This window comes from Adiantum capillus-veneris, chromosome 16 (assembly GCF_014529385.1).
Source record: "Adiantum capillus-veneris isolate H3 chromosome 16, ASM1452938v2, whole genome shotgun sequence".
Lineage (NCBI taxonomy): Eukaryota > Viridiplantae > Streptophyta > Polypodiopsida > Polypodiales > Pteridaceae > Adiantum > Adiantum capillus-veneris.
The window spans coordinates 55,563,069-55,578,280 of NC_140946.1; the positions used below are offsets into that span (position 1 = coordinate 55,563,069).

A 15,212-nucleotide genomic window follows, 5' to 3' on the forward strand; every position below is an offset into this window, starting at 1 on the left:
GTCGCTATGGAAGATGCATAAATAGAAGCCTTGCTTCACCTAAATCGGGTAGTGGTAATAGCCAACTGATGTGGCTACCAATAGCATGACAAACATAATCGACCTTGTCGAGCAATTTCAAGTGAAATTAACCAGTATTGTATGGCAAGCATCCTATGTCGGCTTGTAAAAACAGTGACAAGGAGTCGGCCATGCCGAGCAACTTGCTGCCCTCAACAAATCCAGTAATAGGCCATGCGTGTCACCTTGAGATACTAAAAAACTAGCCCTTGGCCCTGCCTTTGAAGCAAAAAGTATCTTGTGACGAGCGTGCTCCATTAAGATACTCAAGAGAAGCCATGCTTCATATAAGTATGTCTGGCCTCATTGCCAATAAATGCTATTAGCAATCAATGACATAGCAAAAAGAGTCGACCTACTTGGCATTATGAATGATAGCCGTGATCATTCATTCCATTGCATACGAGAGTTACGAAGCACATGCACAATAAGTACTCCACTTCATGTTGTCAAGGGCCTTGCCCATTTCACAACCAATGTGGTATCATGTGAGAACTGTAATGCTCTTACCTGCCAGGTTTGATTGCCATTGTTCATGACAATCACCACCCCTAGCATTAGTGTCTGCATCACCACATAGTGTGGTTAAATGTTTTATAGGTTGAGAAGCCTTGCTTCTTTGCAAGTCCAAACTCAGGGCTCTTGCCAGTCGCCTTGAAATCGGCCATGCCAATCAACGATCCAACCATGCAAAACAACTTTGCACGCATGAGCAGAATTAGCCATCGGCCTTGCCGTTGCATCAAAGATGAAGCTTGGAAATTCGATATGTATAAGTTTGCAAAATATCATCACATAGGGATTAAGAAAATCCTTGAAGTATGAAAAGACCAACCTGATGAGCATGGTGTTTGTCCGTGTACGCAGCAAACATATCCGCTACTCGAGCAACAATATCGTCTTTTCCTAGGAGCTTTGCCCCTTCGCCAAGCCGAACAACAGGCCTTGCCTGACGAGCATGTTCTGTCAAGTTACTCTGTCGGATGCCCCTCATAGGGAGAAGCCATGCTTCGAATGTAGATTGTTGTGTCCAAGCCGTTAACGTTATGGCCCTGCCAAAACCGTGCATGAGCATGCATACCGTGGAAAAGCCGTCTTTGCCTCCCTTTGAGGCTTGCATGAAAAGTCGTCTTTGCCTCCCTTTGAGGCTTGCATGCAGCCTGGCAGCACTGTGACTGCAGCAATCAACTTCACCTCCCAAAAACAATGCGCTTCGTGCTGCTCGTCGAAGCCGGAATGGAAAAAGGGGTGTGCCCGGTGAGGACCCTCCCTTAACTGGTTAAAACCCTAAGGCCGTTGGCCTTGGGGTGCTTTTAGGTTTTTGGGGTCTTGGGCGCCCGAGATGGGAAACGAAGCAAGAAGGTCTGCAGCCTGCATGGCGGACAGCGCCGAGGGAAAGAACTCGGATGAAGCACCTGTATCCTGATTCGGGGCATCCGCCTGTGATGAAAAACACGTAGCTTCACAGGGCGACCTCAACGAGCCGGCTCCCTCATGGTCTTGTGCAAATCAATAGCATGGTGCTCCCCTTCGTAAGCGGGCCTGCACACGGTCGTCTCCTCTCGGGTTTCTCCTCCCTCCAAGGGAACTTGCCCACGACCCATATCTATGGAACTTCGGGAGAGAGAGAGAGAGAGAGAGAGAGAGAGAGAGAGAGATGCAATCACCTCCAAACAGCAAGTCGACCCTTCTCCTCCCCTCCTCCATGGATTTCCTCTCCCCTAGCTCTGATACCAGTGAAAGGCCAACGGGTAGACAAACATGCGAATAACCTCCCAACCATCCTATATATAGGCCCCTGGCCCTCTTCCATATATAGACCCCTTTACTGCATGTGTGTCCGGCACATTGCCCGGGCCGTGCCCGTCTAGTCCTACCCTTGGCATGACAACAAGCGTAGTGGTAAGGCATTTGTCTTAGGCTGGGTTAAGACTGTCGAGCCAAGCAGTTGAGCTTTGCACGCACGTCCGTCATCGCGGATGGTGGTTAAAGGAACAAAAAAGAGCTTGGCTTCCAGACCCACCACAAAACAGGCGGCCTCATACCCATAGACACTCACCATGTCTATCACCTTTTCAGCGTGGTTCCTGGCAAGAGCTTGAACCCAAGACCCACGCAAAAGATGATGTAGCCTCTAGCCACGAGACTAAACCTCATTCAACGCTACTATGGCGTCGAAAATTAACTTTGAGTGGGCTTGTTCCTGGTGTGAACTGAACGGCAGTGGAAAAGGTGCACAACTTCTTCACTTGGGTGCAGTTTGAACCCGCCCTTACCAAAAAAGGAGGTGTCAAATAGTATTGGATGGGGTGTTTCGGGGGGGAGGGGGGAGGGGGGGGGCACAATGCTCGAAAAAAACCTAGGTTTAGTGTAATCCCACCTACAAATTTTGAAATTTATCTCTAAATATTATACTTGAAGGTGAAGGTTACGATAGAAAGGATGGTCTCCAAACACGACTATCCACATGTATTCTTGGCCTCTATATTGGATGCATGGTTTAAGGAATGAAACCCATGGTGGTGTGCACTTGATTATCCAACAACGCTAGCCCCCATATCACCGGTGGCCCACGCTAGTTGCAGCACTAGTCTCAGCAACAATTCTCTCCTACTTTTTGGTTCCAATTTTGGTCATGCATCTAGAGCCATCTTCCTTCATGTGATGACTGCACATGCAAGACTCCTTGTTGACACTTGGGCTGCACATTGTGGCCATGACCTGACATGTCAATGATTTACTACATAGCCACATGAGTCCCTAAGACATTGCTTTTGAATATGCCCATGGTTTGGCGGGTAGTATGTTGTTTGCTTATCAAAGTTGGCATTCATGATGTGTTTGTTGCATGGCTTTTGTGATTTCTTGGTTACATACTCTATTCAAGGGTTCTCCTACAAATCCAGTCTTTATGCTCACGTCTTTAGGCTACAAATGAGGCGGTCTAGAGATGCTTCCACCCACTATGGACTAGTTTGATCTACATCCGTGGGAAACAACTGTTGCAATAATTTGTTGCATTACGTTATGGATTATGCGGAAGGCTTTGTGTGCTCACATCATGGGCCCACAGCCTTCCCAAATAACTACTACCTTGACTGCTATCCGGTGGGAGTTGGTGCATACTCTGCTTTGCCATTGGGATACATCAGCAAGCTCCTCCAAGACAGGAGAGGAGCATCATGCATGAATACTCTTTCCTTTGGCTATGGATGCAGTCTTCAATATCTTTCAATCTGAATCAGGGACACATTACATGGAACCATGCACATCCTCGATGGTTTATACTCCACTCTTCTTATATGCAGCCATGATGTATAGCTAGCACTCACATTGTACTCCTCCAATTTGTACGTTCTTTAGGAGAAAGGCCCATGAGCATCCCAAGAGGTTTTTTGTTCACACTATATAGCTCCTTTTCGACACACATACACACTCATTGAGAGAGAGAGAGAGAGAGAGAGAGAGAGAGAGAGAGAGAGAGAGATGAAATGAAATGTTATATGAACGTCTTCAAAATGCCAAAATGACCTATGAGACCAAAAGGTTACATCCATGCCTAGGGAACATAAAAATAAAAAGAAATGAGGGTACCAAGAAAGAAAGAGAGAGATGGTAATCCAAAGTGGAACGTAACTAAATTAAACTATCTAGCTGCCCAATTGGTTGTTTGAATGAGAAATAAATAAGTATTCTTTCATTCTTTGTTTCTTCCTCAGCCCACTGTCCATTGCGCCCACCCCATGCACCTATAAATCCGATCAACCTTAAAAACATACCCTTAGCCCACTGTCTTTTGTTCAACACGAGAACACAGACACTTTTAAACCGTAAAAAAGATACCCAAAAGAATCTTGGGCAAGTTGTAGAGTAATTTGAAGCAATTTCGCAGATAAGGTTTTGCCTCGCAACTCCTATTGAGTGATCTATACATCTTTGCAGCACACAACAACCATGGCGATGGGTGGCGATTTCGACACAATTGTGAGCAGTAGCCTCAAAAATGAACTGTACATCACCATCCAGCACACACACATAGCTCTGTCACATACAAAAGAACAACAAAACAATACAAGTTGTGGGGGGATGGTGGTGGTAGTAAGAGGACCTGATTGTCCTCATTGCTGAGGTGCTGCAAGCAACGCTGGATGACATGATTGCCATTCAAATCCTTGATCAAGGTCACAACCCCCGACCTCAAAGAAGCCGTAACAATAGCCACATGCTGATGGGACTTCAATGTCTCTATCAACTTCTGCACAGCACGAGTGCTGTTCAAAAATCACTAAAAATTAGGAAGCCATTATCGACTGGAACCACAACAACTACATTGTAAAGCTTGATAGCAAGGAGTATTACATACCCATGCATGTTAAGAGACACATTCACAAGTTCCCCTTTGCTTGTAATGGATTGTAGCAAGTTTGATCTTTGATCGTCGGTGCGAACCTCCAAGAGCTTCTGAATAAGGTAGTTACCAAATGGGTCCACCATTAGGTCAACTGCATGACCCAGTACTTCAGCAACAATCTTTTGAACATCCTCATGAGAACCTTCATCAAATTTCCTCTGCAAAAAACGGCATCCATGTTGGTCTTTGGAAACAGCAAGTATGCGCCCTTCAATGTCAGCTAAAGTGCTATAGAAGGGGCCTTGCTGCGTTGCATCCGTGGCCTGATATGCTTTACACAGTTCCCAAGCAGGCTTTATCAAATTTTCCTGCCCTGGTGATTTGTTAGGTTCAGCTAGTGAACATTGATTGCACGCTCATTTTTCTCGGAAATTACACGCGTTTTTGTTGTTGCGACACCATCCCACCAATGGAGTTGAGGCACGTGCAGATACTCTCGAGCTTTTCTTTAACAAAATTCTCACTTGTGGCTTCTCCTCATACAGAGGAGAACAAGTGGGAGCCTTGAGCAAACCATTGTTGAGGAGTTCCGATTCGACCTGAAAAGGCTTGTTCTTTCTAGAACCTCCTAGCATACTTTGGAAAGCTGAACAATCATCTCGTCTGCCGCCGCAAACGTCTTGTGTACAGCATGAGCAAAAGTTATCTACATAAGGGTTAACAAGCTTTTGCCTAAGGGGGTACCCACAGTTTATAGGACATGTGTTTCCAATGCCAAAACGAGCATATCCATGGTCTCTACCAGCAGGAAATGCTGACATACCATTATTATGTTCAACATCTATAAAGTCCCGAGGGTAATGAGCCAAAACTTCATTAATTGTCTCTCCCTCTCTCACCTGCTGTAAAAGCTTCAGTTTGTGCACCTGTTGAGGTTGAAGGTAGGCAAGCACTTTGGAGTACCAGCCATCCTTTCCATCAACATAAATCCTAGGCACACATTCATCTTGAGCAGAGGAGGGCATTGGTGCTTGACACATGGAAGGCTGATTTGTCATCACTCGAACCCCAAAAACCTGATGCACGTAATCAATGCCTGAGTCAAGGCCCATAGGCTTCAAATTTGTCATATTCTTGTCACCGCTGCACTGAGAGAGTGGCGAACCTCTATGCTCCAAACCCACAGGTCTGCCATAGGCTTGTCCATAACCACCATTCTTAGGAACGCCTCGCAAATGCTCATCGGTCATTGCCTGTGTGATTGGCCTTGAGTATTTCATACCAGACTCGAAGGAACTCGCATCAGCTACCCATGTTGAGCTGGCATTGCGTGGTGTATCTAGAGAAAATTCTGCGCAATGATGCACAACAAAAATTGACTGCAAGGGAGCAGCTGCCTCCAAATTAAGATTCGCAAACACAGTACCAAGAGAAGCATCTGCAGGTACCTCTTTGTTTACAAATCCAAAAGTCTACGCTTACACATCCGATGCCTCAGAAGGGGGGTGGAAATCCATAAAGGCATTTGTGGTCAATACCCCATCGGAATGAGAGGAATGCATGGAATACATGCACTCTTCATCGTCTCGGGTTGGTTGGAAAGCTTGAAAGATGCCCTGTAATGATTCGATACTGTGTGATCGCATCATGTAATTGTCCACCCCAGTATCCACAACCTCTGCTGATTCCAGATCATCTAGCTGAGTATTGCTCTCCATAGCTTGAGGGATCTCCCCTAAAAGCTTCTCAAACTCTTCATCCTCACCCTCCATACCGACAGTGAGCTTGCTACGGTATGAGGGCGATGCAAAGGCTTAGGAAGCAGGCAACCTAAGCACAATCCAAAGAATACTGTCAAAAGGTATCCCCATGAGCAACAGAACATTACTTTAAAAATGAGATTGAAGTTTAAAAAAAAAAAACCAAAATCAAACAACTAGAACATTCCAAGAGAGGACAGAAAATTCCAAGAGCAATATTCCTTTCGTAGCAAAGACCCAACTTGCAAAGAACCTTCAGGTTATCTGGGATGATTTGGAGGCATTTCTGCAAATCAGGAATGGCAGCATCCACATTCCGCCGGTCTTTGGAGGAGGAGAGAAGGAGGTTGGCACGCCGCAGGAGAGCATCACACATCTCAGAAGGAATCATGACATTTTCCATATCATCTGAAAGGGTTATGTTCAAAGAATCAATGGCACCAGGCAAAAGCCCTTGCTGCTCAAGAGCATAGGACTTCAATACATGGAAAGAAACGTCCTTTGGATCAAACGCTATGTCCTTATCAATCTCTGAGTTCGCGTCCTTGGCAAGGGAGAGGGCTTTGGGTGTACTAGTAGCTGCACGGCCTTGCTGAAATGCTGTCGAGCTAGAGCTTTCCTTTTGACGGGATCCTTGGGGGGCCCTAGAAACTTTCTGCCCATGCTTTGGGCGATCCATACCACGCGTAGCCCTGCCACGGACGCGATCAACTGCAGAAGGAAGCTCTCCCTGGCTCTCGCTTGCCGTTCACCGTCTACCAGAGAACCATTTCACTTGTTGTGTCTAGCTATCTCGCTCAACCCACCCGTTTCGAACTCGAACGTGACGAGACCTCGTCTTCTCTTCCCTTCTCTCTACCTACATCCTCGATACACAGGCTGGATTGGATTTACAACAAGTCACTACACAGTCTCTCTCTCTCTCTCTCTCACTCTCTCTCTCTCTCTCTCTCTCTCAGGCAATCGAGGGTCTGGACTCTGCATGAGAATTGCTGCATTTATTGAAGCGCAGCAGCCTCAAGATGACGCGTCGATGTCTTCCTGTGGACAGGTTGCAGAAAATCGAGGTGCTCAAACTCCTGAGGCTCTGAGCACACTTCAAGCTCACAAGGAGTATGGCTGCATTTAGTGCAGCGCACCAGCCTCAAGACGATGGGTCGACGTCTGGACAGGTTGCACTGAAGCTCGCACGTTTTAATGCAGCAGGTTTGACTTCCTTACACGTGGAGAACAAGGCGAGCGATGGCGCGCATACTCATGCTGAGCTCTGACAAGCCCCAGGGCGTCCTCTGCGTTCCACCTCGGGCCGTCCAGCCTCCCATCGTCAGGAAACGTGAGTCTGTTACGTGACATGCTTACTCTCTGCAACCGCAACTGCAGACGGCTCCAAGGAGGTTTCTGCATGCCCTTCTCACCTCGAAAAGAGCTGGCCGTCCACGTGGAGGACATCTGTTAAAGGACGCCCAAGGTAGCCCAACACTAAGGCCTTTCCTTAGCAGGCCAAAAATGTTTTTTTAAGAGGGGGGCGCGTATATGACACGAGGTAGTAAATGAAGTGCAAGCGATGGGATTGACGATGCATAAGTGGGACATATGTTTCGAAAACTTGGACACCGTGCAATTTGTCGATGTTTACTTTTTTTTTTGGGTCCATGTTTACTTTTCTCTTTGTCGAGTAACCGAGTTCACTTTGCGTGTGTGGGGTGGATGAACAAGACTTTTTCCAAGCTCTCATCTTAGGGTCATTGTGACCTATTTTGGTCAGTGGATCGCCATAAAAAATTGGGGCCAGAGAGAAAAACTCCGCAGCGAGACTTGGTTCGTCATCACAACGATGGCTTCCCCCGTAGGAATCACATTCACAATTTCCGCGCATCCTGCTCAACCCTTCACTCCTCCTGGATTTCGCCCTCATTCTGACGGTCCCCTGCTTATGCTCTCCAGCTTACGTGAGTACGAGCAAGAGGCTTGCCACACTATTCTGCAGGCCTCGCTTGTTTCGATCCTAACTTTTCAGCCCTCCGCTCATGGATTCGTCAGAGCCGTTGTCAAGGCTTATTGTTCTCATCACAATCTTGTCATCCGCCCCGATGATGTCTGGCTCGCCATCCTTGTCCAATTCGACTTTTATGTCAACGCCAATGCAGAGGCCTTCCGCTCCCTTTTTGTTGCTCATGAATGCAAGAAGGAGCTTATAGTCTATCAGGCTGCGTCACTTCACACAGCAGATTATGCGCGCCTTGCACATGGCATGGTCTCCCAGCTACGGGCCAACATCACAGATCTCACTTTCTGCGATTGGGTCCTTCCTTGCTTCTCCACCACCACTCACAACGACACCAGCGTTGCCAGCGTTGCCCTCATGGCAACCATGAAGAAGTATTTTGACTACAAGTTTTGCCGTTCTTGTGGAATTCCTCAAGTCACTCTGGCAGGAGCAGTGCAGGACTGGGAAGATGTTGGGGTATAAATCCCAATGTGGTCGCCCAGGTAAGTGGACGGGCCGCTAGGTATGTACACATATTCTTTTGTAAAAACCTAATAAGAACTCACTATGCTCTACACATTACAGTAGAGCGAGTTCACCATATCGTCGTGCTCTTCTTCTCGCACTCTCTCTCGCGTCGCACTTCCGCTCGTACTCCTTCAACTGGTATCAGAGCTCAGATCGAGGCTCGGGGCAGCACTATAGGAGGCTAGAGTCACCAGCTCAGATTGGAGTGAAATTCGACAGGGGAAGACACGGCCCCAAATCTTGTGGGAAAACCCGTAGGGCTAGGTGTTCTCAGAATTTCATTATGAGGTCATCTCGGCCACCGTTCGGCTTCGACAAAGGTCTGCGCAGGCCATTTTCGACTACGTGGTCTCGAAGGGTGCAGATCCGACTCTGCAAATTTGGGGTTTTCGGCCTACGACTGCAGGTGCTGAGGATATCGACACTCCCAGAGTGTTGATTTGTGGCTGTCTACACATCGAAGGACGGCTCACAGTTCTTGGAGGCGTGTCACATACGACACGGGCGCATCTACACACAGACTGTAGCCGACATCCACTAGTTCATCAGGTAGCTTGTGTTTGTTGCTTGATATTCCAGATTTCATCCTGACATTGCAGGTACTTCCACATGGGATGTATTGTCAGAGATGATGTATGTCTGTTGAGGGTTTGCTGGCTGTGAGTCACGCAGCAAACAACCGCCGCAGCGGTTACAGCATACAATGGGAAATTTGTGGATGTATGACTTTGTGGGAAGTCTATGTACTGTCAGATTTACTACAGGCTTTGTTGAGGGTCGAGTGAGGTTTTATTGAGCTGGGGGATTCTCGAATGTTGAGATCCTTTCGGTGATACAGGTCTTGGAGCGATCCCTCGAGCACCCTTATAAGATAGGCAGCTAGGATGTATTGACTGTGAGTTAGACAGTTGGGATTGCATCTTTGCTTTACTGCCGTTGAGGCATTGTCGCAGTCTATGCTTACAGGACAGTGACAGGATAGTGAGAGACAGTAAAGGTGCAGAACAGGTTTACCCGCAGCTTACAGTGTCAGAGAGACAGTGTTTTTTGAGCTGTTTTTGGTCTGTTTTTTGAGTACACCAGAGCCGTTTTACAAAGGAGACTCTGCCAAAATTTATGCAGAATCTGAAGCTTTCTTGGTTCATTTGACAGGTTGATATTGGTTCAGAGGTCAGTTTCCAGGGGAAACTCTGCCGAATTTTTCCCAGGAAAGTAAACCACTGTGAAGCGTAGCTATGGCTGGATCACAGGACACTGCTCTTTACAATATCAAGAAGCTGGATGAAACCAATTTCCCATTGTGGAAGAAGCAGATTTGGCACGTGTTGGTACAAAAGAAGTAGATAGAACCTATAAAGCTCAAGGGGATAAAACTAGAAGATATGGACGAAGATGAATGGAGCGAAATGGATGAATTGGCACTTTCTACCATTATGCTCACTTTGGCAGAAAGCGTTTACTTCAATGTAGCAGACGAGATTTCGGCTTATCAAGGATGGATAAAGCTGAGTGATCTTTATGAGAAGCAGAGTGCAGCTTCACAGGTATACTGGCTTAAGAAGCTTGTTGACTTGAAGATGAAAGAAGGGACCCCTATGTCCAATCATCTGAATGAATTCAACACCATCTACAGTCAGTTGTCAGCTCAAGGTGTCAAGTCTGATGAACCTGTTAGAGCTATGTTCCTGTTGATCACATTGCCAGAAAGTTGGGACACTTTTCGCACAGCTTTGAGTAATTCTGCACCTCCAGATGATTTGAACATAGCAGGTGTAGAAGAAAGTCTACTTACTGAATAAACCAACAGAAAGACAATGGACAAAAGCAAAGGAACAGCCTTAGTTGTCAGGGGAAGGACCAAAGAAAAGTACAAAGGTGGAAAGAGGAATCAGTCTCGTAGCAAGTCCCGCAGTGCTAAAGGCAAGAGTGACATAGAATGCTACCATTGTGGCAAGAAGGGTCACATGAAAAGAGACTACAGAGAATGGAAAGCAGAAAAAGGCAAAGAGAAAGCTGAAGACCATGGTGAGAAGAACAAGTCCTCAGTGAAGATTCAAGAAATAAATGTGACAAACACTGTTGCATAGGATGACAGTCTAGTGTCAGGAGACATCTACTTCTTGAATAATACAATGGACTCAGCTCTTCTTACAGCATCTGATGGAAATGCACTGAGTGACTGGATTATAGACTCAGGGACATCACTTCATGTGTCTCCAAACAAGGAGTGGTTTACCTTTTATGTGACCACTAAAGATCATGTTCGGCTAGGCAATGGGCAGACATGTGAGATCTTAGGTGTTGGAGATGTTCAATTGAAGTTTCAGAATGGCTCTTCTTTCACGTTGAAGAATGTGAGACATGTTCCCGCAATTACAAAGATCTTGATCAGCACAGGTTTACTTGATGATGCTGGCTACGTCACCATTTTTGGACAGAACATGTGGAAGATATCCAAGGGTTCTATGACAGTAGCACATGGAGTAAAGTCTGGAGGACTTTACATGATTTATGTATCAAATGTCTCTAAAAATGTAATCAATGTAACCGAGCAGCCGAACGTTTCTTTGTGGCATAGCCGGTTAGGACATATGTCCAAGAAGGGAATGGAAATCTTGTCTCGTTCTGGTTATTTGCCTGGCTTTTCATTTAATGATTTTGAATTCTGTGAACATTGTCTGTATGGTAAGCAAACACAACAGCCACATAAGCATAGAAGCAGTAGAAGAGATACACAGTTGGCACTTGTTCATAGTGATTTGTGTGAACCTATGTCTAACCTATCTCTAGGGGGAGCTTCTTACTTTATGACATTTATAGATGATTACTCGAGGAAAGTATGGGTTTACTTTCTCAAGCACAAGGATGAAGCGTTTAGTGTTTTCAAAACGTTTGTGACACTTGTGGAGAATGAGAGTGGCAAGAAGCTTAAATGCTTACGCACTGATAATGGTGGAGAGTATGTTTCAAAGGCCTTTCAGGACTTTTGTGAGTCAAAAGGTATAAAATGTGAACTTACTGCTCCTTACAATCCTCCTCAAAATGGTGTTGCTGAGAGGATGAATAGGACCATACAAGAGAAGGTGAGAAGTATGTTGTCTAATGCACAGCTGCCAAATGGGTTTTGGGTTGAAGCTGTATCAACAGCTATTCATCTTGTAAATAGATCTCCTAGCAAGGTTTTGCAGAAGGATTCAGTGCCAGAGATGGTATGGTCAGGCAAAATGCCCTCATACAAGCATCTCAGAGTCTTTGGCTGTGAGGCATATACTCACGTTTCAAAGGAATTTAGGAACAAACTTGAGCCAAAGAGTAGAAAGTGCATCTTTCCAGGCTATGGTAATTCTGGTGAGATGGGGTACAGACTTTGGGATCCCGAATCCAGAAAGGTTGTCCGCAGCAATGATGTTCACTTTAATGAATCCAAATATCATTCTAAACCAGAGAGGGTTGAGGAGATTAGAAGAGTTGTCTTCCAAGAAGATGGACCTACACGTGTAAGACAAAATGTCAGGGCTCAAGAGGAGCAAGGACAGGATAGAGTGGAACCACAGGTTGTGGCTGAGCCTGAGCCACCTATTGTGCGTAGATCTGGACGTGTCACGCGACCTCCTGATAGGTTTGTTCCATCTATGAACTATGTCATGTTGACTGATTGCAATGAGCCTTCATGTTACAAGGAAGCAGTGCAAATGACGGACTCCGGGAATTGGCAATTGGCCATGCAGTCAGAGATGACAGCTCTGCATAAAAACAAGACATAGAAGCTAGTTAAATTACCACAGGGAAAAAAGGCTCTACCTTGTAAATGGGTTTACAGGTATAAGATCACCGCTCATGATAGTCAGCCAAAGTACAAAGCAAGGCTTGTTGCCAAGGGCTTTAAGCAAAAACAAAGCATTGACTTTGAGGAAGTCTTCTCTCCAGTGGTCAAGATGACTACATTGAGATGCTTTCTTGCATTGGTTGCCATATTAGATTTGGTGTTGCACCAAATGGATGTCAAGACAGCGTTCTTGCATGGTGATTTAGATGTGGAAATTTATATGCAGCAGCCAGAAGGGTTTGTTGAGAAAGGCAAGGAAGATTGGGTATGCCAGTTGTTAAAGAGTCTTTATGGCTTAAAACAATCACCGAGGGCATGGTACCATAAATTCCACAAGTTTATGCTTTCTCAAGGCTACAAACGTAGTGAGTTCGATCACTGTCTATATACAAAGAAGGCTAAGGATGGTAGTTGGCTGATCCTTATTTTGTATGTGGATGACATGTTGATTGCTGGCAAGCACTTGGAAGAAATTTCAGCTTTGAAGTCAAAGATGGCAAAATCGTTTGACATGAAAGACATGGGTGAGGCAAGTCATATACTTGGTATGCGCATTGAGAGAGACAGATCAAAGAAGTTGATTTGGTTATCTCAAACAGAGTATATTGACAAGGTTTTGCAACGTTTCAATATGGAGAAGGGAAAGGAACTGAGTGTTCCATTGCCACCATATGTGAAACTTAGCAAACATGATTGTCCTGTGTCTGAGGAAGAACAGGCTGAAATGGATAAGATTCCATATGCGTCTGCAGTGGGTAGTTTGATGTATGCAATGATAGCTACTCGCCCAGACATTGCATTTGCAGTGGGAGTAGTAAGTCGATACATGTCAAACCCAGGTAAGAAACATTGGGAGGCAGTGATAGGAATATTGAGATACCTGAAAGCTACAAAGAGTATGCGTATATGCTATGGGAGTCAGGAGCTAAGTGTAAAGGGTTTTACAGACTTAGATTATGCAGGTGACTTAGACAACCGAAGGTCTACGTCAGGGTATGTCTTTACATTGGCTGGTGGAGCAGTATCATGGCGTTCTAGATTACAAGATTGTGTTACTCAGTCTACTACAGAGGCTGAATATGTTGCAGCATCAGAGGCATGCAAAGAATCAATTTGGCTTAATCGACTAGTAACAGATTTGGGAATCAAAGAAGAGATGCTTGTGTTATATTGTGATAGTCAAAGTGCTATACAATTGGCTCGCAATCCAGTTTATCACTCAAAGACAAAGCATGTGGATGTGAAGTATCATTTCATCAGGGAAATGCTCGAGGATAAGCAACTTCAGCTTGTCAAAGTTCACACCACATAAAATCCTGCTGATCTACTTACAAAAGGACTTCCCTCAGAGAGCTTTGCGCATTTTCGCAAGCAGTTAGGTGTAGGGTAGTACATCACTTCTCTACATCTCTTGTATATTAGCTTGTATAGTAGCTTCTCTCACACTTAAAGTACCACATTGGACTTTAAGTGGGAGGTTGTTGGGGTATAAAGCCCAATGTGGTCGCCAGGTAAGTGGGCGGGCTACCAGGTATGTACACATATTCTTTTGTAAAAACCTAATAAGAACTCACTATGCTCTACACATTACAGTAGAGCGAGTTCACCATATCGTCGTGCTCTTCTTCTCGCACTCTCTCTCGCGTCGCACTTCCGCTCGTACTCCTTCAGAAGAGATCAATGCGCGCATTGACAGGCTTGAAACAGGGGGTTATGGCAAGGTCTGTTCGGATTGGGCTTCCATGCTCAAGAAGATTACCGGGCAATTCGTTCGGACGAGTAGGAACAGCATTGACACTGAGTTTTGGTCTCAAATTTGCCATTACACGTCGGGCGGATCTGGGCCAAGCTATCTAAGTGGATGGATCACCGCGTTCTGTGTATTTGATGGAGAAGGCAATTGGCAGGCAACCAAGTTCTCCATTCCCGGATCTCGATTGTCAGGTTATGTTCAGCCACAGACATTGGATTTTCCTGTCATTGACATGTCTGACATACCTCCAGGCTACATAACCCTGGATGTCACTAAGGATGACAATGGAGAAGAGCACAAGACTCTCATGTTTGCTGGCCACATGGGCTACGACATTGTCCAAGAAGGGAAGGGAATTGCTCCAAAGCTTGCTTGGGCTATCGCACTTAAGGGTGAAAAGTAGAGTAGTATTCATTATACAGCTTGCCTTGTGTTTGTGCAATATAAATATGGTATACTGTCACAAGTCTGTGTATGTATGGTAAAGAGTTGGAATATAGCTTGCTTTCTGTTGGTGTATATTTGACATAATACTCACAAACTATGCTTTTTTGTAGATGGTCTATTTTCTTTCAGAGCATGAGCTGTCACATATATGATCAATTTTTTTGTTGTATCATAATCAACTGGACTCTTCCTTCAAATACAGTAAATTTGCCCATTAAACTTTCCATATGTAGGTTTTCGAAGTTTTTAGGAGAGCTTTTTCAAGCACTGGTTCCATCCAGCTTCTTTATGATAGCCGAATGTAGTTGTAGTGAACGGCAATCCTTGACCAGTCCAGTTCCCATTTGCCTCGTTTGTATTTTTGGGTTCCATGTGACTATGGTTTATTGGATATGATTGTAACACCAACAATCATGCAGGAAGTGGTTTCTCATGGCAAAGATCCTTTTAAGATTTCGCCTAGAAGGTGCAAAGCATCGGTGATTGCATCTTGGGAGAAC

At 45.3% G+C, this 15,212-nt stretch overlaps 2 protein-coding genes and 1 pseudogene across 3 annotated transcripts; 1 reads left to right on the plus strand and 2 right to left on the minus strand.

Moving 5' to 3' along the window:
• Nucleotides 1–3,790: 3,790 nt before the first annotated feature.
• LOC147439071 (uncharacterized) lies at nt 3,791–6,183 on the minus strand (annotated as a pseudogene). Its single transcript, XR_015184548.1, has 2 exons — nt 4,424–6,183; nt 3,791–4,331 (listed from the first exon to the last, which is right to left on the minus strand). The product of XR_015184548.1 is annotated as an uncharacterized LOC147439071 (transcript).
• On the minus strand, nt 6,105–7,620 carry LOC147439072 (uncharacterized). Its single transcript, XM_086485007.1, has 3 exons — nt 7,427–7,620; nt 6,425–6,863; nt 6,105–6,241 (listed from the first exon to the last, which is right to left on the minus strand). The coding sequence occupies exons 1-3, from the start codon at nt 7,618–7,620 to the stop codon at nt 6,200–6,202; spliced, it is 675 nt and encodes a 224-aa protein (XP_086341133.1). The 3' UTR covers nt 6,105–6,199.
• A 379-nt stretch (nt 7,621–7,999) lies between these two features.
• LOC147439073 (uncharacterized) lies at nt 8,000–14,668 on the plus strand. Its single transcript, XM_086484242.1, has 2 exons — nt 8,000–8,629; nt 14,189–14,668. Exons 1-2 carry the CDS (start codon nt 8,006–8,008, stop codon nt 14,666–14,668), a joined length of 1,104 nt encoding a protein of 367 aa, XP_086340368.1. The 5' UTR covers nt 8,000–8,005.
• The last annotated feature ends 544 nt before the right edge of the window (nt 14,669–15,212 follow it).